At 29.7% G+C, this 19308-nt stretch overlaps 2 protein-coding genes across 2 annotated transcripts; both read right to left on the bottom strand.

Annotated features, from left to right (window-relative positions):
* Positions 1-9656: 9656 nt before the first annotated feature.
* LOC122508206 lies at positions 9657-12764 on the bottom strand. Its single transcript, XM_043621414.1, has one exon. The coding sequence runs from the start codon at positions 12762-12764 to the stop codon at positions 9657-9659; it is 3108 nt and encodes a 1035-aa protein (XP_043477349.1).
* Positions 12765-12772: 8 nt separating this feature from the next.
* LOC122508214 lies at positions 12773-14755 on the bottom strand. Its single transcript, XM_043621426.1, has 2 exons — positions 13842-14755; positions 12773-13715 (listed from the first exon to the last, which is right to left on the bottom strand). Exons 1-2 carry the CDS (start codon positions 14753-14755, stop codon positions 12773-12775), a joined length of 1857 nt encoding a protein of 618 aa, XP_043477361.1.
* Between the last annotated feature and the right edge of the window lie 4553 nt (positions 14756-19308).

The following is a 19308-nucleotide window of genomic DNA, read 5'->3' on the forward strand; positions in this document are numbered from 1 at the left end:
CTATCTCTTCAGGCGTTAGAAAAAAGATAATTTTTCTAATTTCCTTAAAAGTTTTTTCTTTTTAAAAATTATTTTATTTTGTTGTTTTCTCTATAAGGCTAGTTGAGTTTCAATTTAGTTTTGTTTTTTAAGGCTCACAGTTTTAAATTTATTTAAGAATTATTATTTTTTTATATTTATTTCCTTTTCAATAATTTTTCTCTTCTTTTCTCTGTTTGTCCCTTGTTTCTCTTTTGTTTTTCCTTTTTGTCTTCTTCTTTGGTCTTGTTTGTTTATTTTTTGTTTCTTCCTGTCTCCTCTTTATTTTTTCTTCTCTTTAGTCTTTTTTTCCTTAGTCTTTTTTTTCCTTCGTCTCTTCCTTCCTTTATGTTTTTCTTCTTCTTATCTTTTTTTCTTCTCTTCGTTTATTTCCTATTCTTTCTCTTTTTATTCTTTTTTTATTTCTTCTTCGCTTTCTTGTTTATTTTCTATTTCTTCTCCAAGATTTTCTCTATTTTTTTCTTTTTTTCTTTGTTTATCTCTTTCTTCCTTGCGATCCTTGTGGTTCTTTCTTCAAATTTTTTCTCCTTTGATTTTCTTTCTTTACTTTTTGTTTCTTCTTTTCTTGTTCTTTGTCTATTTTCCGTTTGCTTTTTTTTTTGTTTCTTATGTTTATTTCTTTATGTTTTCTTTGCTTTTGTTTTGTTTTATTTCTTTTTTTACTGGTCTTCGTTTATTGTTTATAACGATTTTTGGTGTTATTGCGGTTTTTTAATGTTTCTTAATATTTACTTCAAATGTACTTGTGTTTACTCTTTCTATTTTTAACTCTCTCTATTGTTTACTCTTTCTATTTGTTACTCTTTCTATTTATTACTGTTTCTATTTTTACTCTTACTTTTTAACTGTTTGTATTTTTTTTTTATTTTTTCCTTCTAATTTTTACTCTTTGTATTTTTTACTTCCTCTAATTTTTACTTCTTCTATTTTTTCCTTCTAATTTTTACTCTTTGTGTTTGTTACTTCCTCTAATTTTTACTTCTTGTATTTTTTACTCCTTTTACTTTTATTCCTTGTATTTTACTCCCTCTAATTTTTACTCTTTGTATTTTTACTCCTTCTACTTTTTTACTTCTTGTATTTTTTGCTTCTTCTAATTTTTACTTCTTGTATTTTTATTTTTACTCCTTGTAATTTTTACTTCTCTTTCTTCTCTTATATTTTCTCCTACTTTTTACTTTCTCTTTTCTTCACTCCCTCTATTTTTTCACCTCTTTCTTCACTTCCTTGGTTATTTACACCTTTCTTCACTGCCTCTTCTTAAAAATCACCTTTTCTTCAAAGTGAAGAAATGAAAAAAGTCCTCCAATTGGAAGAATTTGGCAATATTTAATCCTCAGTTTTCCTCATTCACCGTTAAAATACTCTGGATTATCTTCCGGCTCGTCGTAAGATCCTATATATATAAACCGAAGAATCCCGTAAAGTTGCCCGGGAAATATTCGCGGTTTCCTTTGAGAGGGGCCACACACCACTTCTATATATATATAGAATGCGAAAGAGAAATCGGAGGACGCCCGCAGGACGAGCAACAAGTTGGACAACAGGTCCGCGCGTCGCGTTAAACGCGGTCGATAACGCGACTTCAGCGGCCGGAGGAGGCGAGACGTCCGTTACTTCCGCAACACTAGATTACTGTACGCACCCCTTTTTTTTACGCGATCCAACCACACAACTCTTTGTTAAGAGTATTGTCAACACTATCAATCACCACTAGCACTTTTTTTTTTACAATATCAATTCGATTTTGATATTCGAACTTCTCGGTTCGAAATGAGAGTGAGGCCAAAAGTAGGAAGAGAGAGAGAGAGAGAAAAAGAGCGTTCGCAGATGGGAATTGTAAAGAGAAATGCGAGGAGAAATTGAGGGAGAATTGGAAAAAAGAGGGAATAGAAGAAGAATGAGTAAAGAAGAGGAGGAGAAGAAGAAGAGGAAGAAGAAGAAGTAGTTGCAGAAGAAGAAGAAGAAGAAGAAGAAGCGAGTACCACCTGTGGGCGCAGAAGCAACAATTGTCCGCCGTATGCGGGAGGGTAAACCGACTACATGGCTTGTATCGGGTGTGGCTGGGGTGCGACTGTCGGCCCCTGTGGAAAGTGCAACCCGCCACACTGGGGCGCCTACGCATCCGCAACACGAGCAGCGTCTGCGCCGAGACGGTCACCTCGCTCGCTCAAAGGCGACTTGAGCCGCCCGCCATCATCGATTACACACGAGAGAGAGAGGCAATGCAGGCCAATGCAATGCCAACACCTGTTACCGCCTGGATATTCGAGTGAGACGGAGGCACTCGCCAGCGGGCTCGCGCGCACTGCCAGAGACGCTACCCCAATCGATAATGTCGGCGTCGTCAGTGGCGGACCCGATAGCGCATCACATGAGGAAAAAGAGAGAGAGCTCTCGTTCTCTCTCTTTCTCAACCCTCTGACTAGCCAAAGGGAGAAAGAGAGACAGAGAAAAAGCGAACCAGAAAGAGAGAGAGAGAAAGCGAGAAAGAAAGAGAAAACGAGTCAGAAAGAGAGACAAAGAGAGAGAGAGAGAGAGAGGGAGAAAAAGTGTCTATATACATATAAAAGTGGCAAGAAAAAAGGAGAAGCAGACAAATCGTGCTTTTTCTTGTTATAAGAAGGAGTTTGCGTCAAAAGTAGTAGGAACATTGTTGCGTGAATGAGATCCTTTTATGCGCCATCCTCTTATAGTCTCAAGAATTTTGGGGATGTTTTTCTCTCCCTCTCTCTCTCTCTCTCTGACAGACAAAAAGAAGGGAAATGTTATTCTTCAAGGCATATAATGGCATTTCATACGATTTATCCTGATTCAAAGTGGACAAATTATTTTCTCCCCTCTTTATATGTTTTTTTTATATTTCCTTCTTTTTTCTCTAATAGCGAAAAAAAAATTTGTATTTCAGTCGAAGAAACAACTATATATCTGTTCTGATTAAATCAGAATTGAACAAACAAAGAGTTTATATATTTAAGAAACTGATTAGGCATCTTTCTAAATACTGGAAAAAGGATTTTAAATTTTCATATTTAATTCCATTGCTCGATGTGAATTTCTCCTGCATTGGATTTTTATATTTAATTTCCTATTTTAATGTCAAAAAAAAAATTTGTATATTTCATTAAAAGAAATAATTGCGTTCTGATTCAAGGGAGGGTATACACCAATAATTTTTAACTATATCAAGAAAATAATTTCAATATTAGACAAAATTATTTTTAAAGTAATTTACAAATACTGTATTTTAATAATATTTTTATGGAAATTGCATTTGTTTAAACAATTGATTATTGCAAAATCATATAATTTTCAAATAAACAAAGAGATTAGAAAATTTTTGACAACTTTTTTTTTTTAGCTTTACTTAGTATTTAAGCAATAAATTAAAAACAATATTTACTGATAACGAGTCATAAAATATTATTCGAAAATTATTTAAACAAATTATTGTTATTTACCAACTTTTTACAGAATGCACCTGGAAAGTTGCAGTTTTTTCCTAATTTTGCAATTTACTAAACTCTATATGATTACAGATTAAAAATAAAAATTAAATTATTATTTAAACAATTTTTAAAAAAATTAATAAATTGTTTATAAATTGTAATCTCTAATCATATAACAGGGTGTCCAGCGATACTTTAAAAAACAATTTAAGGACTCTTCAAGGTCTAAAATAATTTTTTTTAAGGTCCATTTTTAGGGTACTAATTTTCAAAATATTTGTTATTTATAATCAAGTTTAGTAAAAAAGAAAAATTTTTGAAAATAATTGAAATTTTGCAATGAATTTTATTACTTTTGAAAATAATTGAATTACTGCGAAGAATTTAACGACAAATTTTAAAACAATTGATTTTTGCGAAAAAATTTATGCAAATTCTATTTTAAATAATTGAAAGTTTGTGTAGAATTTTTTAAAAACTTTTGTTTAATAATTGAATTCTTTCGGAAAATTTTATTCAAATAGTAGAATATTGAAAACCATCAAAGTAAGAAAATTTTTTGAAAATAATTGAAATTTTGACATGATTTTTATTAAAATTTTTGAAAATATTTGAATTCTTGTGATGAATACAATTATTTATGAAAATAATTAAATTTTGCAATTAATTTTATTCAAATTTCTCAAAATAATTGAACTTTGTCGAAGATAATTGAATTGTTGACAATTTTTTTTTAATTTTTTGAAAATAATTGAATTTCTGTGAAAAATTTAATTAATTTTTAAAATAATAATAAAGTTGAAATTATCGATCACTCCGAGTCAGGTTGAAAAAAAATATAACAAATTTTATATTTTTTTTTTATTTTACGTTTCAACGGAACAGCCGTCCTCATCAGAAACTAAAATTTTATTATAAACAATTATTAAATGAAATTACATAAACAAAACGAAAAATGTTTTACAAAATAAACAATACAAATAAAAAATACATAAATGAAAAAAATTATTAAAATTTCTTTTACCAGTAAAAATATTTTTAAAAAGAATAAATAATATTAAACATCTGAAAATTTGTCGTTCCGATCTTTTTCCGAATTTTTAAAATAATTGAATTCTTATGGTGAATATTGTTATTTATGAAAATAATTTTATTTTGCAATGAATTTTATTAAAGTTCCTGAATATAATTGAATTTCGGCGAAGAATATTTTGAAGCATTTTTTCCAAAAAAAAAAAAAATCTTTCGTTTTTGGCTAAAAATGCTAAAAAATACCATTGATATTCAATTTTTGTATATTCAAATTCATTTGTTTAACTAATTTTAATTTTCAAATTATTTACAAAATACTGCTTGACAATTTTTTTAATTACTGCAAAAATTTTTGTTAAAAATTTTCATTTAATTCCATATGGCAATTTGATTCGATGTGATCGTTAATCTCCAAGTTTAATTTATATTTTTATATTTATTGACATTTATTAATATTTAATTAAAATTATTTTAAGAGAAAGAAAATATTACTAGTAATATAACATTTATTTATCTTTATTATTATTTTCTTTTGTTTTTTAATTTTTTACCTTCTTTTCTTATTCTATATTATTATTTTTCTTTTTTTTTCTTTTTTACTCTTATTTTTCATTCTGTATTGAAATTTCGATATTCTGTGGCAAATATTTCGAATGTTTTACAGAAATTCTATGCGAAACTATTTCTAAAAATGACAAATACCTAATTTCTACTTAAAACTGTGCCAAATAATTTCAACGAATACCTTCTTCTAGTTATTAGATTTTATTTTGTTCGACTTTATAAGAAATTTTCAATTTTTAATTTACAAACATTTTTTATATAAAATTTTTAATTTTTAATAATTTGAATGAAACTTTTAATTTTCAAAAAATAAAAAGTTTTTAATTATTAAAAATTTCTAAAAAATTTTTCAGAGAATATCATCGCGATAATTTTATACTGAAAAATTATTATCTAATTTGGAATTAATAAAAATTAAGTAATAATTAAAAGTGAATAAAACAGATCTTGTCAAGAGTCAATTTTGAAGTAGTAGAAACCATAGACGGTCAGACATGACTAAAAAAATTCTCAAGTATATTAAATCTAATTTATAAAGAATCATAGATTCAAAAAAATTCATAGATTTTTTACTATTATGATACTGATTGTGAGAGGAATGTATATAAATAAATAAATATAAAAATAAATGATTAATTTTTCATTTTTTGTTTGTTAATACAAAAAATTAATGTTAGTATTATAAGGTTATGTGTACAATAAACGTCCATACATTAAAGACACTTTGATGAATAATAGTATTGTTATTGCCAGTAGTAAAATGTAAATAAAAGTTAAAACCAAATTAAATCCACATTAACATACCTTCAATTATATATTCATCAATAAAAAACAACTGCTACTGACAATCATCATGTTTATATCCTTGCTTTTATATTTACTGTCAAAATCGATGAAAAAATAAATACACACATTTTCCCAGACCATATTGTCGTATGTCGTTCAATTGTCTTTTTTAAATACTTTTTTATAATTACTACTAAATAAACCAAAATTAAATTTTATACTTATTTCTGTATTTTATTATGCTAATTATAAAAAAAATATTTTTTTAATTTTGAATGTTAATTTTAAATGAAAATATAAAGCTTATTAGCTTTATATTTTAATTTAAAATTAACATTCAAAATTAAAAAAATATTTTTTTTTCACTCAAAATTAATATTAAAATTAAATATCTTCTCCTTAAATTTATATTGAAAATATTTGAATATTTAAATATTTACACTTAAAAATTTTAATTAATATTAGAAATAGAAAAACACTTAAATATTTTTATTTTAAATAAAAATTTGAAAAATAATAATGTTATTATTAATATTTATTTATAAAAATAATATTTATAATATTAATGGTTAATATTAATTTATTATTTATAAATTTATTATTTATACGATAATATTATATTATTAATATTTACATTTGCAAATAAATACAATAAATATCCTCTATAATGGAAGTTATTATACAAGAATAATGGAAACAATAAAAAAAAAGTTTATACAGTCAAATAAATTTTTAATATTCTATTGTAATAAAGTGGAATACTTTTTTAATTTATACTTGCATAATTTAGCATAATTTTCTCTTTCTGTTTCAAGTGTCCAACCCTCTTTCAAATACTAAATCAAAAGCTTGTATCTTCCCTTTCATTCTCCTTCAGTACCTTCTTAAACTGAGTTACCTAAATACTTGATAATCTCTTCCCTTCAATTCCCCTCCTGTGCATTTTCAACCCTTTTGTCTCAGTCTTCCTAACTCTTACACTATCTCAGGACTTAGCTTCCTTCTTCTTTTTCTTCTTCTCCTTCATTCATTACTAGACTCTAACAATGCGCAACTTTCTTTTAACACTGTATTTACTTTAGACATTTTTCTTTTTTCTCTTATTTTCCCAAATACCGCACGTGTGCTTATCCTATTTCTATTCCAAATTTTATTCGTATTTCTATTCCTAATTTTATTCCTATTCCTATTCCTATTCCTATTTTTATTCCTATTCCTATTCATATTTTTATTTTTATTCCTATTTTTATTCTTATTGGTATTATTATTACTATTATTATTTACTATTTTACTATTCTTAACTATTTCTTTCAAACTTAATATTATTAATATTATTATCATTATTATTAACTATTATTTGTAATTTATTTAAACCTTAGAAATTACTAAAAGTTGAAAAAAATATATTTTAAATTAAATTCTTCCAATTAATTACAATTTTAACAAATAAATGCAATAAAATAAATTTGGAAAGAACATTTTATTGTTAAAAATTAAATTTTTTTTTTAATTCGTTATAAAAATTTTCAAAACAATTCAATTATCTAAAATAATTATTTTCAAAACAATTCTAATTGAATTCCTCGAAAGAATTGAATTTCTAAAAAAATATTTAATAAATTTCAAATAAATTCAATTATTTTCTAAAATTTTAATAAATCCTTCGAAACAATTCAATTATTTTTATAAATAATAAAATTCTTCGCAAAAATTCAATTATTTTTATAAATAGTAAAATTTCTTTGCAGGAATTTAATTAATTACAAAACAATTTTAATTGAATTCCTCGGATGAATTAAAATATTTAAAAATATTTCCAAAAAATTCAGTTATTTTCCTAAAATTTTAATAAATTCTTCGAAATAATTGCACTATTTTTATAAATACTAAAATTCTTTGCAGAAATTAAATTATTTTTAATCCAATTTAAAAATAAAATTACACGAAAGAAATTAAATATTTTCAAAAATTTTCATAAAATTCAATTTCAACAAGAATTTAAAATTCTCTAAAAATAATTCAATTATCCTCAAAATATTTGAAAAAAAATTCTATATGAAAATTAAATTACTTTCAATTCAATTTTTAAATATATTTGTCAAAAAAAAAAAAAATTGAAAGAATTCAATTTTCATAAAATTCTTTAAAGAAATTCAATTATTTTCGAAACAACTTTAATTTGATTTTGCGAAAAAATTTCATTATTTTCAAATATTTCTATAAAATCCTTCATAACAATTGAATAATTTCCTAAAATTTTTAATAAATTTTTCGAAACATTTCAATTATTTTTAAAAATAGTAAAATTCTTCACAATAATTCAATTATTTTTATAAATAGTAAAATCCTTTACAGAAATTTAATTTTTTTCAAAAGAATTTTAATAGAATTCCTCGAATGAATTTAAATTTTCAAATATTTACCTACATAAAATTAATTTATTTTCTAAAACTTTTTAAAATTCTTCGGAACAATTCATTTGTTTTTATAAATAGAATAAAATAAAGAAAAATTCTAAAATAAAGAAAATAAATAAATAGAAAATTTATTCTTCGCAAGAATTCAATTATTTTCCTAAATAATGAAATTCTTCGAAGGAATTCTATTATTATCATATTTTTTTGATAAAATTCTTTGGAACATTTCGATGATTTTCAATACATTAATTTTAAAATTGAAAATATTTGAAAAGAAAAATTATAAAAGAAGTTAACAAACAAAAAAAGCAAACAACAACTAACTTCAAACTGCGAACAGATTACCGGAATACAACGATTATTAACATAGATTATTATTTAATTAATTAAATATCATTTAAATATTTATAAAAATATTTAAACATTCAATAGTGTCAAAAAAAGCACAAAATTGTTACTCTCAAGTTTTTTTTGCGTCTGAACAATAAAAACCCAACGAAAAAACTTGAGCACAAGTCTGAACAATAATTAATTTGTACGTTGCATGAATTTCTTTTCCGAGAGAAAAAGAGAAGAATTTTATTTTAATATGTATAAGGGTAACTTTTGTAAGAACTGAAATTAATCTTCTAGAAGGGAAATAAAAAAAGTTTTCTGAATAGAGGAATATGTTTTATTATAGTAAAGTCATCAAACTTGACTATAAATATGGAAACAGTGTGGGGAGGAATTGTAGGAGGCAAATAATTCGAGAGGGTAGATAAAAAAAAAGAGAGAGAGAGAGATACGAATTACAGGATCATTTTATAAAATACAGCAGGGATTAGTCAGGAAAATGAAGAGCTCTTCGGCTTTAGAAAAAGATCAGATAATGCGGAATAATGCTGATTAAGAAAAAGGGATTGCAAAAAATAGAGAAATTATTATTCAGCAGTAAAAGAAGATATACCGCGGCGAACACATAAATTGAGAATTATTTTTCATATAATTACGGAAAATTCATTTTTTTAATTGTAATTAGAGAAATGCATTTAATAATATTTCTATAATTATTTAATATTAATATTTGTTCTGCCGTAAAGTCTCTCTTTTTAAATAAATTTCACTACTTTAAGGCGTCTTGATAAAACAATAAATATTCCAAATTACATACATAAAGGCCTTTATTAAACTAATTAAAATTGAATATATAAAAGATTACAAAATCGTTTCTATAATTTATGTTTGCTTGACGACTACTCGTCGGGGCCTATCGCACCTTCCTATCGTCGTCGTTTACCAAAATTCTCCCCACTCATTCAAATTAAAATTCGTCGAACACAATCGCGTAGCGACATGCCGCCCGCCTTGATTAATCAATTAACATACTTTAATCACAGTCTAAGGGTAACGGCGATACTCTTTTTACTCCTCGCTTGCAGATGCCATTTTTCGTCTTTACCGAAACAACACGTATTATGCCATCATCTCCTGCATGCGTTTCAATCACTCTTCCTAACAACCATTGCAGTGGTGGCAAATTATTATCTCGTAATACAACCATAGAATCTACCCTTACAATATCTGCACTACCTTGAAACCATTTACTCCTTACATTGAGTTCACTCAAGTATTCAACATACCACCGTTTCCAGAGATCTTGGCGCAATTTTTGCAAATGTTGCCATGACGTCAAAACATTTACCTTTGTAGCCGAATAATCAAGCGATGGCAAATCCGCAAACGAGGTTCCTATCAGGAAATGGCCCGGCGTTAACGCGTCAAGGTCATTTGGGTCAGACGACATTGGAGTCAATGGTCGCGAATTCAAAATTGACTCGATTTCCGTCAAAAAAGTATTTAAACTCTCATAACTAAACAAAGTGTCTCGTAGGACTCGATGGGCATGATGCTTCACCGATTTCACGGCCGCCTCCCAGATTCCTCCAAAATGCGGTGTCCTCGGTGGAGAAAAATGCCAATCGACTCCCCTTTCCGCTGCAAATTTGCGAGTTTCATCATCGCATTTTTTTGAATTGAGCAAGTCATATAACTCCCTTAATTGATTATTCGCGCCGACAAAGTTAGTTCCGTTATCGGAATATATCGACCTTGAAACTCCCCTCCGCGCGAAAAAACGTCTCAAGCAACCAATGAATGAATCGGATGTCAGATCGCCCACCAACTCCAAATGTACCGCTTTGATCGACAGACAAACAAAGACTGCTATATACACCTTCACTTTACCTCTGTTTCTATGCACCTTTTCTTTTATAAAAAATGGCCCACAGAAATCAATTCCCACATTCTCAAAAGGTCGAGCTGCCGTTAATCTAACTCTAGGAAGATTGCCCATTTTGTAAAATGGTTCTCTTGGTTTTACCCGAAAACATCTGATGCATGAATGCAATACGTTCCTGACCAACGATCTACCGTCAATTATCCAATATTTAGATCTCAGTGCGTACAGTGTGGTATTAACCCCAGAATGTAAATTTTTTTCGTGATATTCTCTAATCAATAAACGCGTTACAATATGTTTTTTCGGCAAGACAATTGGATGTTTTTTGTTGTCGTTAATGGCAGCATTCTCAATTCTGCCCCCCACTCTCAACATTCCAGCAACATATATGGGAGACAATCTGTTCAAGGTCGATGATTTCGAAATTTCCTTCCCTGCGTGTGCATTTTTTATTTCCTCTTCAAATTCTTCGCGTTGTACCAATTGCATAATCCGATCTTCTGCAATTTTCAATTCGGTGGCAGTGAGAGGACCATCTCGATGACTTAGTTTGCTTGCATTTTCCTTGAACCGAAACGACCAAGCGAAAAATCTCCTCAATGCTTTCATGGATGAAAATCTTTCCCAAAGATCAGAATTTTTTTTCGTAATCACTGTGAGTGTTACTACGTTCTCTGCAGAATCTGCTTCCATTATTTTTTCTCTTCGATATTCAGGCCAATGATCTTCATTCTTCTTCAGCCACTCTGGTCCCTCCTTCCATAATTCGTTCAGCAAGAAGGTTGATGGCAATACACCTCTCGAGACCAAGTCCGCAGGGTTTTGCTTAGTGGGTACATGTGACCATTTTCCAGCAGCTGTAAGTTCTTTAATCTCGGAAATCCTATTGGATACAAAAATCTCTCTTTTTTGTTCCGGTGATTGAAGCCAAGCCAAGACGATGGTAGAATCGCACCAAAAATGAATGGAATCGAGATTTAGATCTATGGCAGTTCCCACCATCCTGTAGAGCCTCGCGAGCAACAGAGCGCCACACAACTCCAACCTGGGCAACGTCACAGCCTTTATTGGAGCTACTCTGGACTTAGCACACACCAAGGTCGTTTTGATTTCCTCTTTCGTAGCTACTCGTAAATAAATGCATGCTCCGTATGCTTTCATGCTAGCGTCGGAGAAGCCGTGCAGTTGGATGTTTGTAGCTTCCGGCATCAACATATGACGATCAATGCTCCATCCATTCAGCACTGGCAGTTGAGCATGATAATCCACCCACATTTTTCTTATATTTTCAGGAACTCCGTCGTCCCATCCAAGTTGTGATCTCCAGAGATCCTGTAAGATGATCTTGGCCAATACTACGATCGGTGACACCAAACCCAACGGATCAAACAATTGGGCAATTCTTGATAATATATTGCGTTTAGTCCATTGTTCGATCACCGGTCCCTGACTCACTTCAAAGATTAACGTATCCTCGTTGGCACTCCAGCCAACGCCCAGCGTTCTAGTGATCTTCTCCGGATCCAGACTGATCATCGTGGTTCCAGATTTGTCCGGTAGATCCATCATGATGGCTGAATGATTCGAAAGCCATTTGCACATAGTGAGTCCCGCTCGATTTGTGATTGTTATGATATCATCTCGCAATCTCTTAGCTTCCTCGACAGAATTGGTACCAGTCAACAAATCGTCCACGTACATATCCTCTTCAATTGCCTTTGCTGCCAACGGATACGAGGTCCTTTCTTCATGAGCTAGCTGTTTAAGACATCGCGTCGCCATGAAAGGAGCACATGCTGTTCCATATGTGACCGTTTTCAGCTGGAACGTTCGCAACGGTTGAGACTGATTCCATCTCCACAGAATTTTCTGGAACTTCCTGTCTTCCGGATCTATCCAGAACTGTCTGTACATCTTTTCGATGTCTGCAGAGAGAACTATCCTATAACATCTGAATCGGAGTATTAATTCAAAAATTCCATCTTGAATGGTTGGTCCAATTCTCAAGGTATCATTGAGGGATAATCCAGTTGTTGATTTTGCAGATGCGTCGAAGACCACACGCAGCTTTGTTGTTAGACTGGATTTTTTTACTACCGCATGATGAGGTAGATAGTACCCCTCATTTGGTCCACTTCCTGACGGCTCCATGTGATTCAACTCCAGATATGATGACATGAATTTATGATACTCCAATTTTAAATCAGGATTCTTTTCCAATCGTCTCTCCAACATGAAAAACCTTTTCCTTGCCATCTCATAACTTAGACCTCTTCTAATTCCCAAAATTTTTCTACCTTTTCGTGTAGACCTCCTCGGACCAAATGACAGTGTACTTTTTCCTGATTCCATGTTCCTCCTAGCTTCCCTGAGACTACCCAGCCTAATTTAGTATTCTGCAGTCCCAGTCCCGGATTTTTCAGTTTCATTCTTCCATTTAGCAGCAAATCGTAGAACACCTCAGCACCGATCAAAGCATCAACTCTCTTGGGATGATGAAAATCTGGATCCGCTAAGCAAATGTCCTCTGGTATAGATAATGAATTTCTCTCAACAATATTGGCAGGAACATCTCCTGTGATGTGAGGCAGAATCAAGAAGCTTAACACTGTCGAATAATTAGAACATTTAGATTTTAATCTCAAACTAATCCATTCCGAACATGAAGTTTCTATGTTATTAACAACTTCCACTGCTAAATTTATTTTCCGTTTTTTACAATTTAATCGGCTTGCTAACTCTCGCGATACAATATTTGGCTGCGAGCCACTATCCAAAAGTATTCTACACGAATATTTACAATTATCATCGTCGAAAATATCTACCATTGCTGTAGACAACAATACCTTTGATGCGTCATAAATATGTAAATTAGTAATACTCGATCTATTATTTGATTGTTTATTTTCATCGGTAACAGTGTATACTCTCGATTCAATATGAAGTAAGGTGTGATGACGTTTTCTACAAATAGTGCAATTACCCGACCTACAATCTCCCACTAAATGATTTTTTTTTAAACAATTGTAACATAATCCTAGTTTTTTCACACATGCCGATCGTTCCACGGTTTGCATTTTCTTAAATTCCTCACAAAATGGCACATTATGATTTCCGTTACACACTGGACATGTAAAATTAGATTGTACGTTCAATAATGATTTTAAATTTGCACCCCTGTTTGTCTGTACTGTTTTTCCCAATGACCTTGAATTAGAATCGTTTGTTTTATTTCTATCTGAATTAAAATTAACTGTCTCTAAAATTTGACATTTTTGACTTAAAAATTTTTTTAATTCGTTAAAGGTTGGCATTTTTGATCCCACTATGGACCTCTCCCACTCCTTCCGGGTATCTCTATCCAATTTGGAGGTCACCAAGAAAACTAACGGAGTATCCCATTTATCAGTTGGCTGATCAAGAACCGATAAAGCGCGAATATGTCTCAGAGCATCGTCGAGCAATTTTCTCATACTCGAGGACGAGTCTCTTGAGACCCCCGGCAAGTCAAAAAGAGCTTGCATGTGATTCTGAATAATAATTCTACTATTGTCAAATCTATCTTTCATCAGAGTCCAAGCTACTGCGTAGTTATTCTCGGTAGTCTCCAAATTCTCTATAATTCGCGCTGCATCATTTTTCACGAACGAACGTAAATATCTCAATTTTTGAATAGTAGGAATTGAATCGTCGTCATGAATTACTGCTGTGAACGCGTCTCTAAAAGCTAACCATTCGTCGTATGCACCGGAAAAAGTGGGCAACTCCAATTTAGGCAAGGGAAATAAATTACGCGATCTTTCACTGACCATTGTTCCGCGCGACGAAGCCATTTCCCTCAAGGACGCGAGTTCTGCTTCACGCTGAGCAATGATTTCTGATTCTAATTGAGCAATACGCGCTGATTGCGCTTCATTTCGGTTTTGTTCGATGCCAGAAACTTGAGATGTTTTTTGATTAAGAAATTTATTTCCTAAGGATACATATTTATAGTAATATTCTTCAAACTCTGTTCGTTCAGGGTCAAGATCCTGTGCAGGGAACATTAATTCAACGGCTGTTTGCGCTTTGTCAAATTCTTTCCATACTTCTTCGATTTTACTTAAACGCACCCGAAACTCTTCGATCGATACACTATCTTTATTTTGAGTTCCGACATATTTTTCAAGAAAAGTTTTAAATTTAGTCAATCTTGTTCTACACGTTTTCTTTATTTGTTTCAAAGTCTCGACGTCATCGGATGACATTTTTAAATTTATAAATTTTTGGCAATTAATTAATAGTTAAAGATTGACTAGTCAAAATAATTAAAATAATTTACATTCGTAACTAATCATTAAATACTCAAAACGAAACAATTTAATAGTCAATAATAAATATAATCGTCGTTAAAATAAAATCGTTTAAACTTTCATAACTTACAAATCACAGTTTTGATAAATTTGCGTACTTACAATCAACTTGAAGATAACAATAATTAATTCTACTTGCGACAATGTTGATATTAGATGACAATAGAAGTTTATTTTTCTGCTTGTCCTCTCCTCGTCCTTATCCAAAATTTTCTCGTTCTTGATGAATAAAATTCCCAGTTGTCGAATAAAATTTATTTCCAAGTTTTATTTTCCTCAAATTATGAAAGTCCCAGATATAAATTGGTTAATTTTTCGAAATTGTTGAATTAAAATTGTTGAGTTCCCGACGCCAAGATTCTCTGATCACTTTACACAATGTTTTTTAATGATCAGCCGATTAGAGTTCACAATAATTTCAATACCATCCGGCTCGAAGGACCATGTTCTGCCGTAAAGTCTCTCTTTTTAAATAAATTTCACTACTTTAAGGCGTCTTGATAAAACAATAAATATTCCAAATTACATACATAAAGGCCTTTATTAAACTAATTAAAATTGAATATATAAAAGATTACAAAATCGTTTCTATAATTTATGTTTGCTTGACGACTACTCGTCGGGGCCTATCGCACCTTCCTATCGTCGTCGTTTACCAAAATTCTCCCCACTCATTCAAATTAAAATTCGTCGAACACAATCGCGTAGCGACAATATTAATAATCGAAATGGAAGCTAAAATAAAAATAAAAAATAAATAAATAAAAAAGGAAAATGGAAAATAAAAAGTAAAAATGAAAATACAAAATAAAAAAAAAATAAATAAAAAAAAATTATAAAAATAATATTATTTGCATAAATAACAATATAATTTATTTTCATTTCAGCATAAATAATACAAATAAATAAAATAACAAATTTTCATAAATTATAACCAGCATAAAATTGCACTTTATTATACACATATAAATGTATCACGAATGAGCAATAAAGAAAAGAAAAATTGATAGCCAAGTTTATAAAAAAAAAAGATATAAAATTTTATTTTAATATCCGACTTTTTTTTACTTATATTTCAATTTAAAAAAAAATTATATAATATTGACGAAACAGTATAATTTTAAATCAATACACCGCTCTCTTTTTTCTTCTTCCACACCAAACGCAAAGAAAAAATGAATAAGAAAAATTATGATTTCTCTCTAAAGAAACAATAAATTCAAGTTATATACGCAACATAAAATTTTCCATGCGAATTCGAGGGATTCTACGTCGTAATTTTCAGAATGAATGGCACATGAGTTATATGTTTGTTCTCTTAAATGTGATCTAATGAAAAAGATTTGAAAAAAAATCTCTCAAAGAAAATTCTGCTTTTTTCTATTTCTTTGCTTTACACCTATAAATATTTATCGATAAATATAACGAAATTGACTATAAGTAAAAGTAATTTTAATTTAAAAGTTTCGAAGAAAAGGAATAAAAGTAAAAAAGTGGTAAGGGAAAATAAGTGTGGAAAAGTGTTAAGAATACAAACGATAATAATAAAAATTGAAAATAATGAAAATAATAAGAATATAAAGAAAATAATAAGAAGAATATAATAAAAAGAAAATAATAAAAACAAAATAATAAAAAGAAAAGAATAAAAAGAAAAGAATAAAAAGAAAAGAATAAAAATAATAACAATAAAAAGAAAGCAATAAAAATAATAAAAATAAAGAGAAAACAATAAAAAGAAAAAGAAAAATAGAAAAAATAATAAAATCAAAGATAATTACAATGATAACAAAAACAGCAATAAAAAATCGCAACAACAGTAAAAAAGAATTAAAATAATAATATTAATACGAAAATATTAATGTAAACGAAAAAAAATCTATATAATAATTATATTAATAAATAAATCTATATAATTAATTAATATAATATTTTTTATATCTATAATCCCTCTCCCGTAGCTCAGTGGAAAAGCAATCAACCGGCAATTGATAAGTCCAGAGTTTCGATCCCCAGCTAAGTTTAATTTTCCCCACTTTTTCAAATTTTCAATTTTTGAATATAATATTTTCATGACCTAAATAGTTTTCTTAATTATATTAAATATTAAAATTTAGTATTTATTTAATAAATATTTAACTAAATTAAATAATATTTATTGGAGTCAATTAAATGCATATTATTTGCTTCAAATACCGAAATTATTAGTTCAAAAAAATACGATTTAATTCACTCCAATAAATATTATTTGATTCAAGTAAACATTAAATTTTTTGACAAGTAATCGCTTATTTGAGTCAAATAAATTTTTTTCCATTGTATTTTATAAAATAAATACTATCAATACTAGAATTTAATTTTTAATTTAAATTTAAATTAAAATTAAATTTAAATTAAATTTAATCCATTTAATTCAACAATTTGACACTTTTTTAATTTTTAATTTAATAATAAAATTTAGTGTAGGAATAAAATGATTATTATATGAAAAAAGTGAGTAATAATAAAAATATGGAAATACAGAGTAAATCTCATTTTCGAGAAAAATGGAAATAATGCAAAATTCCGCTCTCCTGTTTTTTTGCGGTATAAAAAAAAATCTATCAAGAGAGTGGAAGTGAGAGAGAGAGAGAGAGAGAGAGAGTGAGAGAGAGAAACGTTAGCAAGTAATTCATCTTAAGAATGCAACTGCGAGAAAGCCTGGGAATCCTGGCATCCATCGTTTCGATTTTAGGATAAAAGCCGAGTCAGCATCAACATTGGTAGTGTCAGCTACTGGCACGACGTCGCCGCAACACGCTACAATTATTGTATTCCGCGTGGTTTTCGTTGCTAGGCAACGTTGCGCTTGGTAGCGTGTCGGTACGAAGAGTCCTTCAGGCAAAACTCACCCTCTTTTTTCACTGCCTCTCTATATACCACTGACACCCTGTGATGTCAGTCTCTCTCTTTTCTCTCTCTCTCTCTCTCTCTCTCTCTCTCTCTTTCTTACTCTTTTCTGTTTTTTTCCTTCTCTCTCTTTCTTATTCTTTTTTTGTTTTTTCCTTCTTTCTTTCTCTCTCTCTGTTTTTCTTACTCTTTTCTGTTTTTTTCTTTTCTCTCTCTTTCTCTCTCTTTCTTACTCTTTTCTGCTTTTTTCCTTCTTTCTCTCTTTCTTATTATTTTCTGTTTTTTCCTTCTCTTTTTCTCTCTCTCTTTCTTACTCTTTTCTGCTTTTTTCCTTCTTTCTCTCTTTTTCTTATTCTTTTCTGTTCTTTTCTTCTCTTTCTCTTTTTCTCTCTCTCTTTCTTACTCTTTTTTGTTTTTTTCCTTCTCTATCTGTTTTCTCTATTTTCTCCTTTATTATCGCTTTCCTTCCTATTTTTACCTTCTCTCTCTTTCACTTTTTCTTCTCTGTTATTGTCCCATTTTCACTCACTTGTCTTTCTTCTTTCTCTCTCTCTCTCCTTCTCTGTTCTCTCTTTTTTTCTTTCTTTCTCTCTCTCCATTTTTCTCTGTTCTCTCTTTATTTTTCTTTCTTTTTTCTCTTTCTCTCCCTTTTCTCTATTCTCCCTCTTTTCCTTCTTCTTTCTCTCTTTCCCCCTTTTCTTAGTTCTTTCCTTTTTTCTTTCCCTTTTCTTTTTCTCTCTCTCTCTTCATTTTCTCTGTTCTCTCTTTCTTTTTCTTTCTTTTTTTCTCTTTCTCTCCCTTTTCTCTATTCCCCAATTTTCATTTTTTTTTCTCTCTTTCCCCCTTTTCTTAGTTCTTTCCTTTTTTTCCCCTCTCCGTCACTTTCTCCCTTTTTTCCATTCTCTCTCATTTCCTTTCCACAATTCTCTCTCTTTTTTTTCCTCCCACTATTTTTCCCTTCTCTTTTTCTCTCTCACCTTTCGTCCTTTTTTCTACTTTTTCTCCCTTTTCTCTTTTTGAGAGAGAAAATTGGAGAAACAATAGAAAAAGGACGATATATTTTTCTTCTTTTCTTCCTTCTCTTTCTTTCTAAGAAAGAAAATGGGAGAAAAAGAAAGATGGGAGAGAGGGAAGGTGAAAGAGAAGATGAAAAAGAGAAAAAATAGAAAAAAGACGAAAGATGAGAGAAAGAAGGGAAAAAAGTTTGAGGAAAAAAAGAGAGAGAAGGGAAAAAAGAAATAAAATAGAAAAAAGGACGAGAGGTGAGAGAGAAAGAAGAGAAAAAAAAGAGAGAGAAGGGAAAAAAGGAGAAAAAATAGAAAAAAGGACGAGAGGTGAGAGAGAAAGAAGAAAAAAAAGAGAGAAAAGGAAAAAAAAGAAAAAATAGAAAAAAGGACGAGAGGTGAGAGAGAAAAAAGAAAAAAAAGTGGGAAGAAAAAGAAGAGAGAGAAGGGAGAGAAAGAGAGCTCTCGTCCTTATTTTTATCCCCCGCTCCTTATCACATTTTTCTACTCCATTTCACAATGATGTCATTATCACGGCTTCGTGCAATCCTAAAT

The sequence above is a fragment of the Leptopilina heterotoma genome, unplaced genomic scaffold (assembly GCF_015476425.1).
Source record: "Leptopilina heterotoma isolate Lh14 unplaced genomic scaffold, ASM1547642v1 Lhet_114, whole genome shotgun sequence".
NCBI classification, from domain to species: Eukaryota; Metazoa; Arthropoda; class Insecta; order Hymenoptera; family Figitidae; genus Leptopilina; species Leptopilina heterotoma.